General features: G+C 35.7%; 1 protein-coding gene across 8 annotated transcripts in view; it reads left to right on the top strand.

The window, feature by feature from the left end:
• Window positions 1–24,339, top strand: part of FOCAD (focadhesin) — a 289,039-nt gene that overhangs the window by 188,759 nt on the left and 75,941 nt on the right. For all 8 annotated transcript variants that reach the window (XM_032300072.1, XM_032300075.1, XM_032300076.1 and 5 more), the window contains one exon: window positions 19,291–19,383. In XM_032300072.1, the coding sequence (XP_032155963.1) occupies window positions 19,291–19,383 (93 nt within the window). The remainder of the gene's footprint in view (window positions 1–19,290; window positions 19,384–24,339) is intronic.

Genomic DNA, 24,339 nt, shown 5'->3' with positions numbered 1-24,339 from the left:
CTCTGATCATTTGCCCATTTTTAAAATTGGGACTTCTGCTGTATTCTTGATAAACTCTGGATATTATTTTTAAAATTTAATCTGTTATATGTCTTTTCATTTTTTTAATAATGTATTTTGAAGAGTGAACTTTTCATTTCGAAGAATTTCATTTTACCAAATTTTACAAAATGGTTCTTGCTTTTGTTCAATCTGAGATTACAAAAATTTTCCATTTTCTCTTGTCCTGTTTTATTTTTATTATTTTAAGTTCTTTTTGGAAATTGAAGTGTGATATGGTTTGGCTATGTCCCCATCCAAATCTCATCTTCAATTGTAACTCCTACATGTTGTGAGAGGAAACCGGTGGGAGGTGATTGAATTATGGGGGCAGGTCTTTCCTGCACTGTTCTTGTAATAGTGAATGAGTCTCGTAAGATTTGATGGTTTTAAAAACAAGCTTTCCTTACACAAAGCTCTGTCTTTGCCTACTGCCATCCATGTAAGATGTGACTTGCTCCTCCTTGCTTTTTGCCATGATTATCAGGCCCCTGCAGCCTCGTAAAACTGTAAGTTAATTAAACTTGTTTCTTTTGTAAATTGCCCAGTCTTGGGTATGTCTTTATCAGCAGCTTAGAAATGGATCAATACAAGATGTGATTCATATACCATAAAATTCACTTATTTAAAGTATACAACTCAGTGGTTTTCAGTGTATTCACAGAGTGTAACCATTCCCACAAACAATTTTAGACCATTTTCATTACCCCGAATAAAAACTATGTACCCATTAGTATTCACTCCTCATTTCCCCTGTCCTTATTTTTCACCAACCACTAATCTGCTTTCTGTCTCTATAGATTTGCTTATTATGGACATTTCATATAAATACAATCATATAATATATGGTTTTTAATGTCTGGCTTCTTTCACTTACTGTAATGTTTTCAGGGTTTTTCCATCTTGTAATATGTATTAGTACTTCTTTTTTGTGTGAGAATAATACGTCTCTACATGGATATACCACATTTAATTTATCCATCTTTCAGCTAATCAATCTCCTGTGTTTTCTTGAAGTTATACATTTTAAGCTTTACTTTTTAGCTTAGGTCCATTTGAGTTAATTTTTGTCTAGTGTATGAGTTATTTGTTGAAAATACCATCTTTTGTTCGCTGAATTACCTAGGCACTTCTGCAAAACTCACTTGCCCACATATGTGTGGGTCTATTTCTATACTCAGTTTTGTTCCGTTGAGATCTGTAGATCTGTGCTTTCACCACAATGAAATAACTGAATAACTTTTCACTTTATAATGTCTTGAAATCAAGTAGTTTGAGTCTTCCAACTTTGTTTAATCTTTCAAAAAAGTTCTGGCTATTCTAGGTCTCTTGGTTTTCTATATAAATTTTAAATCAGTTTTAAGAAACCACAAAAAAGTTTCCTGATACCGACGTAAATGCATTGAACTTGTAGGTCAGCTTGGGAGAGGACTGACATCTTGGTAATAGAGTATCTAGACCCACAAACGAAGTACAATTGTCTATGTTGATGGGTTTTTTTTTTTTTTGTATTATGAATCTCGGACATATTTTGTTAAAGTTCATAAGTATTACATATCCCTAAATATTTTTATATATTCAAATTAGACTTTTTGTTTTGATTTTTACAGTTTATTGCTAGTATATAAATATCCCGTTGATTTTATTTCTATGACTTTACTAAACCAACTTATATACTCTTACTGTCTTTTTGTATATTATTTTTGTGTTTCACTCTAATGTTGTCTATAAATAAAGATGGTTTTAATTTTTGCCTTTCTGATCTGTATGCCTTTCTATCATTTTTATTGCTGGACTGTACTATCTAGAACCATCATTACAATGTTAATTAGAACTGATGAGAGTGAATATTCTTGATTATTCACTTAGGGGAAAACATTCAGTGTTTTGCCATTTAATATGATGTTTGTATAGAGATTTTGTAGACTTCCTTTGTCAGGTTGAAGAAGTTTGCTTCTAGTCCCTAAATTGCTGAGAGGTTTTTTTAATCACAAATAGGTGTTAAATTTTGTAAAGTGCTTTTTAAATATCAATTGAGATGATCCAATGCTTCTAAAATTTGTTGATATGATTACTTATTTTTATTGATTTTCTACCATACACCAATCTTGCATTCCTGGGATAAACTCCGCTTGCTCATACCCTGTTTATATATTGCTTCTTTCTGTTTACTACAATTTTTTTAATAAGGATTTTTGCATCTGTGCTCATGAGGCATGTTGTTCTGTAGTTTTCATGTAGTAATTTTGCCTGGTTTTGTTATCAGGGTAATGTTGTCCAAATAAAGCAAGTTATGTAGTGTTGCCCTGTCTTTTATTTCCTCAAAGAGTTTGTATAGAATTGTTATTAATTTATCCTTAAATATTTGGTAGAATTCTCCAGTGAAAGCATCTGGGCCTGGAGTTTTCAGTATAGGAATATTTGTAACTGAATTTATTTAATGTACACGAGGCTCTTAAAAAAAAATCTACATCTCTGTGTATCTATCTACAGGTACACCTCATTTTGTTGAACTTTGCAGATACTGCATTTTTTACAAATTGAAGGTTCGTGGCAACCCTGCATTGAGCAGTCTGTCTGTGCCATTTGTCCCATAGTGTATGCTTACTTCGTGACTCTGTGTCACATTTTGGTAACTCTTGAAATTTTTTTTATTATTATATCTGTTGTGATCTATGATTAATGATCTTTGAAGTTATGATTGTGATTGTTTTGAGGTTTGAAGTTACGATTTGTAATTGTTTGTTGTTATCTAGTTTGTTATCTAATTGGTGTGTGGTGATATTCCCCACATAAGAAAATGAACTTCATAAATGTTGTGTATTTATTTCTTCACCAACCAGATGTGCCACCCCCACAGTGGGCTTCCCTATTCCCTGGGACACAACAATATTGAAATTAGGCCAATTAATAACTCTACAATGGCCTATAATTGTTTAAATGAAAGGAAGTTACATATCTCTCACTTGAAATCAAAAGCTAGAAATGATTAAGCTTAGTGAGGAAGGAATATTGAAAGCTGAGAGGCTGAAAGCTAGGCCTCTTGAACCAAACAACCAATTTTGAATGCAAAGAAAAACTTCTTGAAGGAAATCTAAAGTGCTACTCCAGTGAATACATGAGTGATAAAAAAGCAAAACATCCTTGTTGCTGATTTAGAGAAACGTTAGTGGTCTGGATAGAACAAACCAACCAGAACATTCCTTTAAGCCAAAGCCTAATCTAGAGCAAGACTCTAACACTATTCAATTCTGTGAAGGCTATGAGAGGTGAGGAAACTGCAGAAGAAAAGTTTGAAGGTAGCAGAGGTTGGTTCATGAGGTATAAGAAAAGAAGCCATCTTCATAATACAAAATTGCAAGTTGAAACAGCAAGTGCTGATGTAAAAGCTGCAGCAAGTTATCCAGAAGATCTAGTTAAGATCATTGATGAAGATGGCTACACTCACCGACACATTTGCAATGTAGATGAAAGAGCTGTCTGTTGGAAGAAGATGCCCTGTAGAATTGTATAGCTGAAGAGAAGTCAGTGCCTGGCTTCAAAGGACAGGCCGGCTCTCTTGCTACAGCCTAATGCAGCTGGTGACTGAAGTTGAAGCCAGTTCAACTTTTCTTGCAATTCTGAAAATCCTAGTGCTCTAGAGAATCATGCTGAATCTGTTCTACCTGTGTTCTAGAAATGGGACAAGGCCTGGATGACAGCATATCTATTTATATGTGGTTTATTGAGTGTTTTAATCCCACTATTGAGAACTACTGCTTAGAAAAAACAAAGATTCCTTTCAAAGTATTACTGCTACTTGACAATGCACCTAGTCACCCTAGAGCTCGATGGAGGTATGCAAGGAGATGGGTGTTGTTATTATGACTGCCAACACAACATTCATTCTGCAGCCCTGGTATCAAGGAGTAATTTTAACTTTCAAGTCTTATTTAAGAAATGCACTTTGTAAGGCTATAGCTGGCATAGATAGTGATTCCTTTGTCAGATCTGGGAAAAAGAAATTGAAAACCTTCTGGAAAAGATTCACTATGTAGATGTCGTTAAGAACATCCAAGATATATATGAAGAGGTTAAGATATCAATATTAACCAGTATTTAGAATAAATTGATTCCAGCCCTCTTGGGTGACTTTGGGGGGTTCAATATTTCAGTGGGGGAAGTCACTGCAGATGTGGTAGGGGTACCAAGAGTAGAATTAGAAGTAGAGCCTGAGGATGTGACTGAACTGCTACAGTCTCATGATAAAAGCTAAGTGGATGAGGAGTTGCTTCTTATGGATGAACAAAGAGAGTGGTTTCTTGAGATGGACTCTGCTCCTGGGGAAGATGCTGTGAACATTGTTGAATCAACACCACAGGATTTACAATATTACATAAACTTAGTTGATAATGCAGTGTCAGGGTTTGAGAGGATCGATTCCACTTTAGAGAGAAGCTCTATGGATGAAGCTATCAAACAGCATTTACAGAGAAGTGTTTTGTGAAAGTAAAGATTAAGCAATGAATCAAACTTCATTGTTGTCTTAAGAAATTGACACAGCCACTCCAAACTTCAGCAACCACCCTAATCAGTCAGCAACCATCAACATCCAGGTGAGACCTTCCACTACCAAAAAGATTAGGACTCACCAAAGGTTTATGTAATTATTTACATTTTTAGCAGTCAAGTATTTTTAAAAAGTTTTTTAGTGATGGGATCTCACTGTGTTGTCTAGGCTGGAGTGCAGTGACTGTCCACAGGTGCAATTATAGAACACTACAGCCTCCAACTCCTGGGCCCAAGTGATCCTTCCATCTCAGCCTCCTGAGAGCTGAGACTTAGCGGTACATCCCACCATGCCCAGCAGTAACAAAGTATTTTAAAACTAAGACATGTACATTTTTTTGAATACATAATGCTATTACATAATGGATTATAGTATAGTGTAAGCATAACTTTAACTTTTATATCCACTGGGAAACAAAAAATTTGCATGACTCTCTTTATTGGATTATTAGCTTTAATGCATTTGTCTGGGACCAAACCTGTCTGAGGTGTGCTGTACTTCATATATACATACAGTGGGAAAGTTTTCTTTTTCCAGAAAAGCTACTATTAAATTAGTAGTAAATCTAATAATTGCAGGGGTCTTACTAAGACAGGATCTTATTAGCATGTGAATAAGCCCTTATGAACTATTTGTGTTGTTACTCATTTCTATTAATAATAGCCCCTAAAGAATCCATGCCCTTATAGGATATTCTGTAGCCTTCACAATGGCTACAACTACATGAGAGTGAGTGAGTGAATAAATGGATAAAAGAACTTTATTTTGAATGTAGAAGTGCTCTGTCCTCATTTTTAAAAATAAACTTTATTTTTTAGGGCAGTTTTAGGTTCCTAGCAAAATTGAGAGCAAAGTATGGAGCATTCACGCATAACTCCCTGCTCACTCTGCCCTCCTGCCTGCAGCTCATCTTCCCATTATCCCTCACCAGAGTGGTATATTTGTTACACATGAACCTACATTGACACATTCTTATCACCCAAAGTCTATAGTTTATATTAGGGTTTATTCTTAGTGTTAAACATTCTATGGGTTTGAACAAATGCACAGCAGCATGCATATTATTATTTTAGTATTATACACAGTAGTCTTACTTTCCAAAACTGTTCTGTAATCTCCTATTCATCCCTTCCTTCTCCCTAGCTCCAGGTTATCACTGATCCTTTTACTGCATCTTTAGTTTGGCCTTTTCCAGATGTCAAGCAGTTGGAATCATACTGTATATAGACTTTCAGATTGGCTGATTTCACATAGTATTAGGCATTTATTTCCTCCATGTATTTTCATTCCTTGATAGCTGGCTTCTTTATAGTCTTGAATAAAAATCCATTGTCTAGAAATACTGCGGTTAATTTATCCATTTAACTATGGAAGGATATCGTGGTTGCTTCCAAACATCTTAGTGCACAATTTTGTGTGGAGATAATTTTCAACTCTTGGGTAAATAACAACGAGCACACTTGCTGGATTGTATGTTAAGAGTGTGTTTGGTTTTGTGAAAAATGGCCAAAACATCTTCCAAGTGGCTGTCCCATCTCCATCAACCGTGAATGACAGTTCCTGTTGCTCCAAAGCCTTGTCAGCAACTGGTGTTGTGTTCTGGATTTTGGCCATTATAATTCGTGTGTAGTGATATTTCATTGTTAATTTGCATCTCCCTGATATGTGAAGCATTTTTTCATGTGCTTATTTTTTTATCTGTATATCTTTTTCTTTGGCTCATTTTAAAATCAGGTTGTTAGGTTTTTCATGATTGAGCTTTAAGATTTTTTGTGTGTGTCTATTTTGGATAGTAGTCTTTTATCAGATCTGTCTTTTGTGAATATTTTCTTACAGCCCTATGGCTTATTTATTCTCTTGACAGTGCCTTTTATAGATCAGAAGTTTTTAATTTGAATGAAATCCAGCATATCCACTGTTTATTTAATTCGTAATGCTTTTGATATTGTTTCTGAAAGCTGTCATCAAGCCTAACACTATAGATATTTTCCTGTGTTATCTTCTAGGCATTTTACAGTACTGTACTTTATAATCTATTTTGAGTTAATTTTTATGAAGCGTGTAAAGTCTGGGCCTAGATTTTTTTTTTTTTTTTTTTACATCAAGATGTCAGGTTCTTTCAGTATCTTTTGTTGAGAAGATTATCCATTCTCTATTGTTTTATTCTGACTCATTGTCAAAGATTAATTGACTATTTATATACATCTGTTTCTGGACTTTTATTCTGTTCTTTGATCTGTTTCTCTAGTCATTGGCTCATACCATGCTATCTTGATTACTGTAACTCTGTAGTAAGTTTTGAAGTTAGGTATGTCAGTCCTCCAACTTTGTTCTTCCTCAGTGTTGTGTTGGCTCTTCTTTCTCCTTTGTCTCTTCATATGAATGTTTGAATCAATTTGTTGTTATCCAGGAAATAACTTGGTGGGATTTTGAGTGGGATTGCACTGAATCTACAGACCAGGTTAGGAAGAACTGACATCTTGACAATATTGAGCTTTCCAATCCATGAACCTGGAATATTTCTCTGTTTCATTCAGTATTGATTTCTTTCAATAAATTAGAGATTTATAATTTTTCTCCTATAGTTATTATATATACACACATATATAGAGATATGTCTGCATATGTATGTAGGTTTATACCTAAATATTTTCTTTTTGGACATGTCAATGTAAATGCCATTGTGTTTTTAATTTCAGTTTCTATTATTTTGATTGCCTGGCGTATAGGATAACAATTGATTTTTGTATAGTAACCTTGTGTCTTACAATTTTGCTGTAAGTGCTTAGTTCCAGGAGTTTTTATTATCAACTTTTTCAGATTTTCTGTATAGACAGCCATGTCATCTGCAAGCAAAGACAGTTTTGTTTTTTTCTTTTCTTCAGCATACATGTTACTTTTTCTTTTTGTCTTACAGCAGTAGAAAGGACTTCTGGTATGATGGTGAAAAAGAACATAGGGGACATCCTTACCTTGCTCCTGATCTTAGTGGGAATGCTCGTAGTTTCTCAAAATTAAGATGTTAGCTGTGGGTGTTTTGTAGATATTCTTAGCAAGTTGGGGAAGTTCCTCTTCATTTCTGGTTTACTGAGACTTTTTATCTTGAAAAGCTGTTGGATTTTGTCAAATGCTTTTTCTGCATCTGTTGATAAGATTATGTGATTTTTCTTCTTTAGACTGTTGAAATGCTGAGTTAAACATATAATTGATTTTCTAATATTGATTTTGTATACCTCAGATAAATACCATTTGGTTGTGGTATGTAATTATTTTTTACATTGTTATATTTAATTTGGTTATATTTTGTTGAGCCCTTTTACATTTTTGTTTATGAGAGATATTGCTGTGAGATTTCCTATTCTTGTTAATGCCTTTGTCTGGTTTTGGTTTTAGGATAATGCTGACCTCATGCAATGAGTTAGAAAGTATTCTCTCTGCTTCTGCCTTCTGAAAGAGACTGTTGAGAATTGGTATGATATCTTCCTTAAATGTTATGGTAGAGTTCACCTGTGAACACATCTGGGACTGGTGCTTTCTGTGTTGGAAGCTTATTAATTGTTGACTCAATTTCTTTAATAGACACAGGCCTATTCAAATAATTTATTTTTTTTCCATGTGAGTTTTAACAGATTGTGTTTTTCAGGGAATTGGACCATTACATTTAGCTTATCAAATTTATGGGCAGAGAGTTATACATATTATTTCTTCATTATGCTTTTAGTGCCCAGATAGTCTGTAGTGATATCCCCTTTCATTTCTGATATTAATTTCTATTCTTTTAAATTTGTTAAGGTGTGTTTTATGGTTCAGAATGTGGTCAATATTGGGGAATGTTACATGTGAGCTTGAGAAGAATGTGTGTTCTGCTGTCATTGCATGAGATAACCTATAGATGTCAATTATATCCAGTTGATTGATGGTGGTTTTGAGTACAACTGTGTCCTTAATAGTTTTCTGCTTGCTGGATCTGTCCATTTCTGATAAGGAAATGTTGAAGTCTCCATCTATAAGAGTGGATTAAACTACTTCTCCTTGCAGTTCTATCAGGTTTTGCATTATATGTTTCGACGCTTTGTTGTTAGGTACATACACTTTAAGAATTATGTCTTCTTGGAGAATTGACCAGTCTATTATGTGATGTTCCTCTTTATTCTGGACAGCTTTCCTTGTTGTCACATCTGCTGTGTATGAAATTAATGTAGCTCCTCCTGCTTTCTTTTGATTAGTGTTAGCAGAGTGTCTTTCTCTATCCATTTACATTTTTATCTGTCTTTTTCTTCACATTAGTTTTTTTGTAGACAACATGTAGTTGGATCTTAGTTTTTGATCTGCTTTGACAATCTTAATTTGCTTCCAAAATGATTCATATATATTGATTAGTGTCTTCTATATTCATTACTGTTCTTTTCTGTTTGTTGCTCATATTCTTTGTTCTGCTTTTGTATTTTGCTGTTTTTATCCCTTTTGGTTCCAAATGAACATTTTGTATGATTTTATTTTTTCTCTTTTGTTAGGATATCAGTTATGTTTCTCTATTTACTTTTTAAGTGGTTGCTGTATAGTTTGCAGTATGTTTTTACAACTAATCTACATCTACTTGCAAACAGTATACCACTTCACAGGTGGTGCAAGTACTTTATAATAACAAATAATCCTAATTTTTTCCTCTTATTCCATGTATCATTGCTGTCATTCATTTCACTTATACATAAGCACATATAATCAAATACATGACGACTATTATTATTCTTTTAACAAGCTGTTATCTCTTAGATCAATTAAGAATAGGAAAATAAAAGCTTTTATTTCATCTTCAGTTATCCCTCCTCTGATGCCTTTTTTTCTTTATCTAGATCTAAGCTTCTGAGCTCTATAATTTGCTCGTTCCCTAAAAAAACTTTAAGCATTTCCTGCAAGGCAGATATACTGGTAACAGATTTTCTCAATTTTTGCTTTTCTGAGCAAGGTTTTATTTCCCCTTTATTTTTTAAGGATCATTTTGTGGGGTACACAATTCTAGGTTGGTAGTTTTGCTGTCTCAGCCCTTCAGATATTTTACTCTCTTCTTGTGTGCATGCTTTCTGGTAGAAAAATGGATATAATATTCTTTGCTTCTCTGTAGGTAAGATATCTTTTTCTCTGGCTTTTTTCAGAATTTGAAAAAATTAATGCTTTTATGTAGTTTAAATATGATATACATACCTATAGGTTTTTGGCATTTATCCTACTTGATGTTGTCTGAGCCTCCTATATCTGTGGTTTGATGTCTGACATTAATTTGGGAAAAGTCTTAAGATGGTTTCTAATATATATATTTTGTCTTTCTTATTCTTCTGGAATTCCTATTTTGTATATGTTACAATTTTTGTAGCTATTCCATAGTTCTTAGATATTCTGTTTTCTTTGCTTTATTCTTTTTCCTCTTTACTTTTTAGATTTGTAGGTTTCCATTGAGAGAGCCTCAAGATCAGAAATTCTGTCCTCAGTTGTGTTCAGTCTATTAGTAAGCTCATTAAAAGCATTCTTCATTTCTGGTACCATGCTTTTCATCTGGTGCATTTATTTTTTTGTAGGGGGATCTTTGATTTTTCTGTCTCTCTGCTTACATTGTTCATTGGTTCTTGCATATTGTCTGTATTATCCATTATGGCTTCTAGCACATTAGTCATGGTTATTTTAAATTCCCAGTCTGTTAATTCCAGCATCCCTGCCTTATCCCTGTTTGGTTCTGATACTTGCTCTATCTCTTTAAGCTATGTATTTTGCCTTTTAGTCTCCATTGTAGTTTTCTCTTGATAACCAGACATAATATGCGAGGTAAAAGGAAATAAAGTAAATAGGTCTTTAGTAATGTAGTGATAAGGTGTGGGGGGAGTAGAGTCATTCCACAATACTATAATTAGGTCTTAACCTCATAGTGAGCCTAGAACCTTCACAGGTGTTTCTCAGGATTTGGATTTTTTCTCTTTTTTACTTCCTTAGTTGGGATAGGATGGCTAGAATGGGCTAGAGTTGTCTATTTCCCTTCTCCTATAGGATCTTGGAGGTGGGTATTTCTCTCCTTCAGGCTGCTTAGGTTCTGATAAAACTCTGTTAGTTTAGACTCTGTTAAATGTGTTTTTTTCTGATGGCAGATCTTGTTAAGAATAGAATGCTCTGTTATTTTTCAAAATGTTTTTCCCCCCTAACCCTGCTGTGAGCACAGGTGAGTTTTTTCTGATATTCACTATGAGAACTGATTGAGCTTCTGGAGCTAAAACCCATAAAGCTGTGGGGAACCTTTTTATGACTGGGTCCACCTAGAGTTTTTAATTTTCAGACTTGTCCATTCTCAGCCTCCAGCCATTCATCAACAATGATTCAGGTTTTCCTCCCCCAGCACTTTGCTATGGTGGTTTCTGTCTGTGGGTTTCTGCTTTGGTAAGTTGTGATTCTCTCTGTAGCTGCCTGTTGGTCTCTCCAACTTTGGGAGCAGCACTTTGCTCTGTGACATCACTTCTTTTACAGATCTCATAACAGTTGTTGGTTTTATATTTTGTTCAGCTTTTTAGTCATTGTTAAGATGGAATAGTGACTTCCAGGCTCCTTTCAGGCTGGACTATACACCTTTGCTTTCTATATTTTGAAGTATATTTTGTTTTGTGTTAATTGTTGATACTTCTTGAACTACATGGTTGCCAAACTAAGTAATTTTCAATGCTATGGAGAGCTAGCTGTTCAATGTAATCTGTGATAAATTTATTTGGAAAGTATTATATCCTCTTATTTTTAAAAACTATGGATTTTTTTCTTTGCCTTTTCTTAAAGTGAAATTCTCCCATGTTACTTTTGGAAGAATCATAGATCCAAGTTTGATTGGGGTTTGGCCTGACATACCAGGAGCAGTTCTGCAGAATGACAGTCTTGTTTAGACTTCTCTAAAACTGAGGTGGCCTCTCTCTTTGCTCCTTTGTATGGGGAACCACTAGTGGTCATTTCAGATCGGCTAGGACTTCTCCAAGCTCAAGTGACTACCTTCTTTTGTTCTGATGTGTACATAACTACTTCTCATCCTGAGGTTAACTTGGCTCCTGTTGCAGAGGAAGCTGAAGGTGAATGACAGTTTCTTTCCCTGAAATTTGCTGCCAATCTTGTTATCCTTTGGCGTTTCTAACTCTGATATGACACTCTCACCTAAATTGGCTGATGCTGATTTGTCCCTGAATGAGAATGGCAGTTTTGCTTCATTATTTTCTCCATTCTTGGGCACATGCAAATTTTCCTGATCCTGCTGCTGCTACCCAACCATATTTCTGCCTTAGCATTAGTATTAAGCTCTTTTTTCATTTTTCTTTCAGGGAAAACGTATCCAAACCTACTGGCAGCTCTAGTCTAAATAAAATTTTTAGTTTTGTATTCTTTTTTTTTCCAAGTGATAATCATTTGATTATTTTTGCCTAATAAATTGGTTTTGTTTTTCTGCCTCCTTTAAATTTTTTCCCTAGAAAAGTACACACATAGCCAGACAAGGTGGCTCACACCTGTAATCCCAACACACTTTGGAAGGCCAAGGCAGGCGGATCACAAGGTCAGGAGTTCGAGACCAGCCTGGCCAAGAGACCAGCCTGGCCAATATGGTAAAACCCTGTCTCTACCAAAAATACAAAAATTATCCGGGCGTGGTGGTGGGCACTTGTGATCCCAGCTACTCTGGAGTTTGAGGCAAGAGAATTGCTTGAACCTAGGAGGTGGAGGTTGTAGTGAGCTGAAGTTTGCACCATTGCACTCCAGCTTGGGTTACAGAGCAAGACTCCGACTCAAAAAAAAAAAAAAAAAGTACAGGTGCTGTAACCAACCATTTAAAATGTAAAAAGTGTAGTTGCCTTTTTATTTCAGTGTCATCTTTATTTTAAAAACACATTTGGTATGAAGTACAAGGAATAATGTTAGCATCTGTGTAACATGAAATAATTAGATTCACATTGTGAATAATAATGGGGAGAAGTGGTATCTGTGCTTATTACACATTCCCCCTAGAAAATACTGTGAAAAGTATGGTTTGCTATATTTTAGATACTCCATAATTACCATGATGGATGTGGGTTGTTATGGTAACTGGGTTTCTCCCCTTCTATTAAATAACAGAATAAATGGTTGCTTGAGATGTGACTCAGTTGTCAGCTTGCAAGCTAATGTTATCGTGATTGGAATCAGAGAGGTAGGAGAGAAGGACAGAGAGAGAGGGAAGGAAGGAGGAAAAGGAGAGGGTGGGGAGAGAATATTAAATTTCCAGAAAACACCTAAAAAGAGGTGAGTGTCATTTTACTTTAAAAAGTGTCCTCCCTTCTCTTCTTCTCACTGTCTGTCAGAGGACAAGTCTAACAGAAAATTATTTTGTCCTAATATGATTACTATTGATAGAATACTGAAGCCCATTATTTCTTGTATATAAACAATGGGATATTGAGTGGCTTTTGGGGTCTCTAATACCAATTACAAATGGTTTTTCTTCTGGGAATGTGGAAACAATGTGTGTGTGTGTATGTGTATGTCTCATAAAGCTAAATGTCGTGATTCAGTATTCTTCTGTGTGCCTGTGTAGCAACTGAAGTTAAATACATTTATTTGGATCACATTTACATGTGGCAAGTATGAAAAATGCCTTTATAAGATTGAGGTTTTAAAATTAATAGCAAGTACTTAGTTTATTTGTCAGTTTTTACATGCTACTCTGCCTATGACATCTAGTTTGACAATCAAAGAATGCCATCAGAAATTTGTTACATGATTTATAGTACTTAATGAAGGGCTGTTAAGAATGGATATTTTCTTGTAGATGTAATAATCATATTCATTAAGATCACTCAAGAAGTGGAATGCACTACCAAATTTTTGGACAAAGCATTCTAACAGTAAATTAACTAACTAGATGGATATATAGTCCCTTGTAGTAAAACATGTATGAGGAAACATGATTGCCTTTTCATTTTCTCTCCCATCATTCCCCTATAATTGCGAATTATGTTTCTAAGAACAATACTTCCTGTTGTGATAGTATTTCAAGTATACTTAATTAAAGCTTACATGATACAAATTTAAAAGTTTACAGAATTTCAGAATATAAAAATTACAGTATCTGCTTTAAAGATTTTGCTCCGTCCTTCAATGTTTATATCTGGAATTAAACCTTTCCTGGCTAGAACATTTTATACTTGCGTTTGTAAAATCTCAAATAACTATCTCCTTAACAACTCTGTCTCTATTTTAAAAAAGTTTTAAACCTTTGTGTTTCCAGAATGATTAAAAATTGAACACCATAATTTTCTACGACTAGTTGCTTATAGTAGTATGATTTTCACATGACAAGAATTTGTCTTAAAGAGAATACTACATATTTAATTCTGTTAAACTCAACAGGTACTTAATTGAACACTTATGTGCTAGACACTTTTACGGTTACCATGGGAGGGATTCCAGCATGAATAGGACATGACCTCTGCTCCTTAGGATAGTATGAGATGAAGATCTGAAGACAGAATCTGTGGAGTGTTATGGGAGTGGCACAGATGTACTCAAAATAAGGAGATGAGAGAAATTATTTCAGTAAGTAGAAATGAGTGGAAAATGAGTCATTCAAGGCAGAGGAAGCAGTGAGTGCAAAGGTCCTGTGAAGTGTAAGACAAGCTTGGGAATCAGTTCATAATTCAATGCAGCTAGAATATAGGTTATATAAAAGAGAGGAGCAAGACATCAGGTGGAGAAATTGGTTGAAGGTCTTGGCCAGCGGTTATTTCTTAAAGTAATACTAAAAGACTTTGAACATTATATGAAAGAGTTTGGGCTTTTTTCTTTAATGAACTGTCAAAGGTTTTTTGAAGGTTCTGATTAATGTATTAAAAGTAAGAGCAGGCTGGGCGCGGTGGCTCAAGCCTGTGATCCCAGCACTTTGGGAGGCCGAGGCGGATGGATCACAAGGTCAAGAGATCGAGACCATCCTGGTCAAAATGGTGAAACCCCGTCTCTACTAAAAATACAAAAAATTAGCTGGGCATGGTGGCGCGTGCCTGTAATCCCAGCTACTCAGGAGGCTGAGGCAGGAGAATTGCCTGAACCCAGGAGGCGGAGGTTGCGGTGAGCTAAGCTCGCGCCATTGCACTCCAGCCTGGTAACAAGAGCGAAACTCCAACTCAAAAAAAAAAAAAAAAAAGAAGGAGCACCCCATTGGGTGATGTGTGAGGACAAGGAAAGATATTAAGCTGTGAAGAAATCAGTTAGGTGGCATCATAGTAATCTAGGCAGAAATCAGATAGGGCTAAACCAATAAAGGAAAAAGTTGGGACATACATAATAAATATTTCAGAAGTAGATTCAAGAATTGAGTCTCAAGGCCAGGGAGATTCCCAAGATAAGTTAGGAATTTCAAGCCTGGTTAACTGACATATTAATAGATAATATTGATAGAAACAGAAAAGATAACAGGAAGACTAGATTTTAAACGATGATGACAAATAAGTGTGCAAAGTCTGATAGATGGTGAGAGTTGAAAGTTTGAGAAGTACATGTTTCTAAAACTTGTGAATTTTCAAACTAGGTATTTTAAATGTTATTTTTATTTGGGTATAATATGAATACACTAGAGTTCTCCCGTTTTACTGTCTAGTTCTATGAATTTTGGTAAGTGCACGCATTCCTCCAACCAGCACCATGGTCAAGATAAAAATTGTTCTACCACCCTCAAACATTTCCCCATGCTCCTTCGTAGTCAGTCGCTTTCCCTACCTGCATCTCCTGACAACCTCAAATGACCAAGAGGGCTGAACTCCAGGCTCCTAGCTCTTATCCTCACTTCATCTTGACAACTTTTGCTTCACTTTTTTGTCTTATATATTGACATTTTACTTCATGTTGCATTTGGGATAGGTTAGAAAAATTATATAATTAAACGTTTGAAAATCATCATTCTACTGTGTTAGTGATCCAGCTCTGTCTGAGCTGCCTTTATCTCTTTCCTGGATTGTGGATGTCGCCTCTGAGTAGGCTTCCTTGTGTTGACCTTTGCTGCCTATAATCTATTGTCAACAGAGCAGTCTGCATTGTCCTTTTACAATATAAATTAGATCATGTAATTTTTTTCCTCAAAACCTTATAATGGTTCTCTCTTTAGTAAGAATAAAAGCAAGTCTTGAACAGTGCCCTAAAAGGCCCTGAATTCTCTGGGTCACCATTAATTCACTAACTTTTTCTCTTTCTGTTCTCTGTTTTGCTCATTTTGTCTATTCTAGTTAGACTGGCCTCCTTTCTCTTCCTCAAACAGGTCAGTTGTATGCCTGCCCAGGACCTTTGCCTTACCATTTTTTAAAAATTGAGATGGCATTCATATAACATAAAACAAACGGGATTTTGAAGTATACAATTCACTGGCATTTAGTACATATATAATGTTCCACAACTGTCACCTCTATTTGGAAATGTTAGTTGCAAAACATTTCATCTCCTCCAAATGAAACCATGTACCCATGAAACGGTCCTTTCTATTCCCCCCTACTAATCAGCTTTCCGTCTCTTTGGCTGTACCTATTCTGGATATTTCATAAAATGAAATTATATAATACGTGACCTTTTGTGCATGGCTTGTTTCACTTTGGCATAATGTTTTCAAGGTTCAGCCACAGTGTGTCAGTACTTCATTCTTTTTATGACTGAATAATATTTCATTATATGCATATCACATATTTTGTCCTTACAGTTTTTCATTGAGGGACATTTGCATTGTTTCTACCTTTTGGCTATTGTGAAAGTGCTACTGTGGACATCCATGTACAAGGATATGTTTGAATACCTGTTTTCAATTCTTTTGGGAAACCTAGGTGTGGAATTGCTCAGTCATATGGTGTTTCAATGTTTGACTTTCTGAGGAACCACCAAACTGTTTTCCATACCAGCTGAACCATTTTGTATTCCCACTAGCACTTACCTTGATCTGTACATCCTCACCTCCTCCAAGTTTTTGCCCATACTTCACCTTCTCTATGAGATCTACACTAATCACCCTGTTTAACCCTGTAAGCTGCTCCCATCCCTGCCCTCACATCATTAGCGTTCTTCTCTCCCAGGTGTATTCTCTTATCATGGTCTTTTTTGGGGGCACATGTGTCATGTTTCATTATAACTCACTGCCTCTTACACATGGAAACTTGACTGTTACTCTTCTGTACCTATAGGACCATTGATCTCAATGCTCCGTCAGATGGCTGTCATTGCATGAGTATGTGTAGTTAGTTTTAGAAAAAATAAATTTCACACATTCATTAAAACTGAGTGAAACTATGGTTGAGAACCCTACTTTATCATCTGCCAAATAACTAGGTTGCAACTTCATGATTTGAACTTATTTTGTTGATTGGGTTTTTTTCAAAAGCTTCTCACAAGTGTAGCAAATTGGACATAATTGTCACACTTTATAAACGCTAATTGAATTTATTTTTCACCGTAGCAATATTAGCCTAAAATATAGGCAATATGGGTGGCTATACAGTATATTAAATTGAAATAGCATTCTAAAATGTGTTTTGGTTAAAAATGGTCCAGGAAGTCCTTTTTGCCTGTGACAATGGGAATGTAAGGGCATGGCTTTCTTCAAGCTGTTTCTCTAAAGTCTCTCTTCATTACGGGAAAATGCGAGAAAGTGCGTTTTTAAAGAGATTTGTGCACAGCTGACTTCATAGAACACTAAGACTAGGGCATAGTCCCATAAAACATGGGGAGTTCAGGCTGCCATCTACGCTGAAGTGTTCTGCACTCCTGTACCCACCTTCAGCTGTGGTTGAAGCAGCAGGAAGAGGATTAGCTTCAACCTTGAGTTTATAACCTCCTTTTAAATAGGTTTCCTGGCATGAATGTTTTCATGTTTAGAGGCTGAACGTTTGATTTGCTCATTTCCATTTGCATTTTTTTCGTAATCCTTTCCTTTTTTAAACTCCAGTTTAAAAAGCAATTGTAAGGCCATTGTCTTCCATGCAAATTGCTCTTTTTGCCAATTTGCTGAGGCTTAGGGTATTTTCAGTAGTACAATGATTATTTGGCAAAAATTTAAAAATATTTTAAGATTTTTAAAGTAAGAGATAAACGCTTTGGTTGTGGTGATTGAGTATTCTTTCTGTTAAATCCACGTGTCAGAATAGGGCTTGAAGATAATTAATATATTTTATGAAAAGGGAACACAGCTGATAGGAAAAAGTTAAAGGTTGCCCACATTTTGGAAACAAAGAGCAGAGCCAAGACCTGATTAATGCCTCCCTAGCTGGAAATAGAGCCTAGGTTGTGGTTTGCTTCCTGGACAACAGGAGAAGAAGCAGGAGCTGGAGGACTCATTCCTTCAAGGATTTTTGTTGGTGAATTGAAACTCCCCTCACGCTGCTCGCTGAAGTACTTATACAGGAAAAGTCCTGTCTTTAAAATTTTAAGTTCATTTCATGGTTTGAGTATCTGTTTCATACTGTTTGCGATCCAATTTTTTTTTTTAAAGACAGCAATGCCATGAGAAGTAATAGCAGTCAGAATTAATCTCTTTGTTCTCTTTATACCATGGATTCATCATAATTCTGCCTTATAGTCTATTTGTGTCCATTTCTGGGTCTCTCTCTAGGTGGAAAACTCTAAGCAGACACAGACTGATTGTTAATCCTCTCATCTTTTTACAGTACCTTGTATGTACTAGGCCTTTACTAAGACTGGGATTAAAGAACATAACAGAGGCAATGGGAACCAACTATATTCAGAAAGGCTATTGTCTTCTTCCCTATCACAAGGCACTTGAGAATATTAATTTGTATAATACAGTAAAATGTTCTTAAACACTGTCAGGATTCTGGTGTAATTACATGCAAATTTTTTTTCCTCTTCTTTTTTTTTTTTTTTTTTGCTCTAAGCACACAAACTAAAGTTTTAGCTGTTTGACTTTCGATGTGTTACAGGCATCATGAAATGTGATGCACTGTGACTGTTTTTCTTGTTTGATCTCTCTTTAACAGAAGCAGACCTTGGGAAGATTTGTTGCAAGATAGCTGTATACTAATAGGTAGAAACAGAAATGACTATGAAAACCAGATGTTTTGCCTGGGCCTCTGTTGAGAAACAGGGTTTCCATGTTGGCATGTATAATTTTTCTCTTGTTTACCCACACTGATTAAAGGCCATTTATCTAGTGGTGTGTACAATTACTGTGTGCTGTACTCATTTGCATGCTCTTACCACTGTGGTTTCTATAAAACATGATATTTCTGTTGGCAGTATAAGTTTATTACTTCAGAATGGTCATATTGGAAATACAGGATATGAGAATATTTATTTTTATTTAAAATTACTAGGGGGATTTTTTAGACAATGCGTAGTTTCCTGACATTGGCAAGAGGCCTTACAGAGTTTCCCCCTAATCTTCAAGGACAGATTTGTATGACATGTACATTTTAACTTGTTATTGTAGGATTGTATTTGCTTCAATTTACAAAATTCTAGGCTTACTTTGCCTTCGCAAAACTCCAAACTCTTCTACTTAGGAATATCCAAAAGATATTATTTGTGGTTCTGATCCTAGACTGATTTGGTTTGTTTTCAGAACCTAAACCACTTAAATAAAGGAAAAGAAAGAATTGATGATATAGTTTTAATTTTATTCTGTTTTAATATTGTGTAATCTAACATGCCATGGCACATTTTTCCCACAGGTTCATATCCAGCTTTCAGAGTGGCACCGTGCGATTTTTCTTCCGCAGGCCTGGCTTGCGTATATGAATCGAGCTTATCATGCAGTTTTACAGGTAATGAAACCACAGGTTAGGTTTGCTTTGAGGAAGTGTTTCCTTATCTCACATTTTACTGAAAATGTGTATTTAATATAAAAGCACTTGGGAAAGAAGCACTACTAAAAATGTGATGGTTATTTTTACTCATAAAAGAATGTGAGGCATATATATATATGCATTGCTGCACTTAAGGTTAAACGTTGATGCCCCCCAAATCTGTGTCTCCCATCCAGAGCTCCTTCCTGAGTGCCACTCTCCTCAGCCCTGCTGCCTTCTGGATATTCCCACTTGGCTGCCCCATAGCACCTGACTTGAGTGCATCCCAAACTGAGCTCATCTTCTTCCGTTATATACACCTGTGCTTCCTCATGCTGGACTTGCTTACATCCCCAGCCTGATCTCTTAACCCTTCCCCCAGATTTTTGTTTCAGCCTTGTTAAATTTCTTTGTTTTCCTAAACTCAAATGTCTTTTAGAACCTCTTAGCTTTTACACACACTATTTTTTCTGTCTCTGACCCTGCCATTCCCTCTTTACCCACCTAATTTCTACTTGTTCTTTACCCACCTGATTTATACTTGTTCTTTAGATCAGTTTATCTGGGGAGGCACTGTGTGCCTTACTCCTCCCTCTACTGGATTATATGCCCTTGTTGTGTACTTTCTTAGTATTGAGCTTCCCTTTTTGAAGCCCTATGTTAGTTATTTTTTAGGAACCTCCAGTTGTCTCTGTGCTCCTAAGGGCAGGAACTCTGTTGTCTCTGGCCCCAGACATAAGTGTATAAACATACAAGGTGCTCACTAAATGAATGAGATATATTCAATTTGACTTTATTTGATCCAGTAATATTATAAGTTATAGTTTGTGAATTTTGAAAATTAGATGTTATTTTTAATCAGTTGGGGAATATACAGCTAACAATATAAGAAAACAACTAGCTTAATTGTTTTTCCTAGCTTAAAATTGATTATTAAGAAAAATGGAAAAAATCTGATACTACTTAAGGAATTTATGTACCAGAATAAGATTTTCACGGAGGCTGAGAAGTGGGATATTGTGGTTAGAGATAATAGCTGGCTAACAAAATGATGGGGGCAGTGAGAATGGGGCGTAGGATGAGGTGAGAGGAATGACTGGGCAATGGTGTTCTAATCTCAAATTAAAGCTTTTTTGCAGCTCATCTTATTGATCCTAGAACTTACAAAACACTAATGTATCTTCATAGTTTCTGATTCATTAGAAATGAATAGGGGACCGGGAGTCTTCATGTTTTACAAGCTGCCAGATGACTGAAATCCACGTAGTCTACCAGCCAAACTTAGAGCAAACCGTTTTAGAAGATCCCCTACATATACTGTAATCTACATTTTAAAGACGTTCCTTTGGAACTATCATTTTCTTTTTCTTATTGTTTTCTTACCCAGTTTTTATCTTCAGCAGCATCTGGGCACCCAGCATGTTTTGGATAAATGCATGAGTGAATGAATGAATGACTCATGTCTCTATATTTCTTTAACATGGTTAAACACACCCTTAGCCAATTACAGTTTTTAGTGAAGAAGCATAAGATTGCAAGTCAGAGTATGGAATTTTTCTCATATTCACTTTTCCCCAAGTTATTTTGAATTTTTTCCTCAGCAAACATTTATGGAACATGTTTTATTGGGTAGGTCCTATGCTGAGTATGTGGGATACCAAGGACACTCCTTCCTCCCAATGAGCTCCCAGTTCAGTGAGGGAGCCTACCGTGCCTACTAGCAATTCCAGTACAGCATCTTTCATGTGTTAATAAAGGATGTTCAAAATGTGATGGGCACCTGGAGAAAGGGACGAATAGCTGCTCCTCCTGCAGAATGAAATGAGAATTCTATTTAGCTCTCAGTGTAAGAAAAGCTAAATTGAATAGGATTCTAGTATAATTCTGCATATGACTTGCAATTGATTAAAAAAAAGCAATGATTTTTTTAAATAAGAGCTATGGTTTGTTGAGTAACTAGTGTGTGTCCAATACTTAACATATATTATTTTAATTAATCTATACAGAAACCCTTTGAAGTGGATGTATGAACCCCATGTATAATGGGATTATAGCTGGGGAAGGCAGGATTAGCTAGGAAAGCAAAGCAAACAGCTCAGAACCCAACAGGCACTAAATGAAAGTACGGGAACTTACCCTGGATTTGTCTGACTCCAGACCCTTAGCCTTTTCCACTGTGCCATGTATTTTCCCTAACATTGTTATTAATCGTTATAATAAATAATGTGAATTTGTTTAATATTTTAAAGGGCAGATCTATTTGATCTATGAAAAATCTCCAGATTTTTCATAAGTTTTAGCACTGCAGGTCAGTTATTCCGCTATTAAGGTGATGATTTATATCTTTATTTATCATTTAAAATCTCTTTACTTTGGATTTCTAGTAAGTCCAGTTCCATTGAGAATCGGTGACAAAAGAAGAGAAAGTAAAAGGATGGATTAAAATAAGATTTGCAGTATTAAAAGTACAGCAATGTGTTTTAGGCTATCACTATTACTTGAAAGTACACTGATGCTTTTATGCTTAAACAAGTTTTTTAAATGAGTCCACACACTTAAAAAGAGTTTATGATGTCTTAGAATAATTGGAGCAACTGCCAGACTCCTTGTCTATATCAAGAATTTCTGTCCTAGAAGACACTTTTTCTGTACAAGAATTACTTCCATCTGGTGCTAGACATACTTTTTAGCATTAAACTAGAGGATCATTTAGAGAAGCCATGTTTTATTCAGTTAAGCCTAGGAAACACACTAAAAGGTACGTTCTCTATTACTTCCTGGAGGCTAATTGGGATGTGAGTAAGTCTGAGATCTGAACACTACCAGTGGCTTCTGCTTAGATGTCTGCTTCAAGTCTTGCCTAATTTTTCCACAGGAACTTGGAGTTTTTAACTATAAGCATTTCAAAGTGGTTGACATGGAGAGATATTTAGATATGTTCTCATTAAGATGAAAAATGTAGACAGAAGCCAATTGATGGTACAGAGGCCATTTCGGTTAGGAGCCTTCTGCAGTCTTTATCTTGTTACCCTTCTGGGATGCTACGGAGGTTAAGGTCTCCAGCCTTTGTGAAAAGGGCTCTTTGGAATTGTGAATATGACCTCAAACAGGAGAGAGGTATGAAAGCACATCGCCTGTAGAGATTTTTCCTGAATTGGCCAGGTTGTTGCCAAATAGTCTGAAATCGGAGCCCAGGTCAGGAACTGCAGCTTCCAGTAAGTTATTCTGTGACAATTTCTACTTTTTTTTTTTTCCTTTTTTGTGTGTGTATGTTTGTTTTGTTTTAAATGTATAGGAAGCTAGGTGAAATTGCTTACTATAATCAGCAAGTTCTTATGGTCTACACTAGAGAAAAAAAATCAGAGGGGGTAGTTAGATTAATCATTGGAATCTACAGGCAATCCAGAAACCTCGGTTCAGGTGATCACTTTAGCCATTTTGTTCCCAATAAGTGTTTTCCACTCTTAACCAAAAATGTTAATCAGAAAGCAGAGATGACTGAGTTGAATGCTGCTGGATCTCTCTATTGCCAATAAGTCAAGAACTGGAAGGCAACATGGATCTGAGTAAAAAGCCCAACGTAGATTGAAGGGCAGGGATTAGGGAGACATTCCAGAAATGGGGAAAGAAAAGTACAGAGACTCAGAGAAAAAAAAAAAACATGAAAACTACTTAGTCACAATAGAATGGTTGTGCTGGTTTATGACTGCAGGGAAGATTAGAATGGTAGGCCTTCTTAAGAAGGTACGTGTATTCTAGTTTTCTTGTGTTTTATTTTTAAACGGATTTTAACCTTTTAATTTCTTGTTCTTTGTCTTTTTTTGGAAAACCGTTTTAGGAAATGTTTTAGGAGTAAAGAGGAATAATTTAAGAAGCATAACTGAGACAGGCAATAAAAATTATGTTATACTGTGTTTTGCCTGGACTCCTGGGAGGCCAATATTAATATCTTTGTAGTTTCCAAGAGACAGAGGTAGAATGAAAAGGCCAGAATTCTATATTTGAAAGTGGGGAATGAGGTTGGATATGATAGAAGCAAACAAACTGTGAAGGATGTGAATAGAGTGTCCCTTACATCTCAGAGTGCCTGCACTGGTGAGCCCCAGAGTACGGTGAGTCAGGAACTGACTTGAATACACAAACTCTGTAGACTGATAAATAGTCCTTGCCCTCACAGGGTTAGTAACTGTGAGAAGTACAAGGCCATATAACTTTATAGTCTGGATACTACATTTTTGGAACCTCTTACTTCATGAGATTATACAGATAAAAATATGAATTATTTCAGGAGATATTTAGATAAATTCATGAAAGACGGTTTTATAAAAAAATAAGAGGGAGATAGAGATCTTTGGTTATTGACAACAAATCTGGTAATGGTAGCTATTATTTGTTATTAGGCACTGTGTTCAATAGACACTTTTTTTTTTTTTTTACATTATTTTATGTGATGCTTTAATACCATGAGATATTTGTTGGCCACATTTTACAAATGAGGAAACTGAAGCTTAGAGAAGTGAAGTAACTTGCCTAAATGTACACAGCCAGTAAGTGTAAATGGCATTAGGCCGAGGCGTTCTGAGCCCACATCCTAAACTCTTCAATATGTATCACTTTTCTGAGTATGGAGAGATATAAACTTTTCTTCTATAGAATGTACCTCAATATATTAGTAAACAGTCTCATTAGTAAACAATGAAATAACATTAAAACCATCATAAAAACCATTTCATATCCACCAAAATGATAAAAATCAAAAGCCTGCAAATTCCAAATGCTGGTGAGAATGTGAAGTAACCAGAACTCTTGTTTACTGCTTGTGAGTTGTAAACTGGGCCATCTGCTTCCAATAATGGTTGGGCATTACACTGCTGAATTCTTGTCCAAGTTGGGGCCCATCAACAAATTAGTATTTTAATTACATTTAGATAATGT

This window comes from Sapajus apella, unplaced genomic scaffold (genome assembly GCF_009761245.1).
Source record: "Sapajus apella isolate SASKATOON/1434 unplaced genomic scaffold, GSC_monkey_1.0 scaffold42, whole genome shotgun sequence".
Classification (NCBI taxonomy): domain Eukaryota; kingdom Metazoa; phylum Chordata; class Mammalia; order Primates; family Cebidae; genus Sapajus; species Sapajus apella.
Note: the sequence above shows the minus strand (reverse complement) of the source record. Positions and strands in the feature narration are given on the sequence as shown.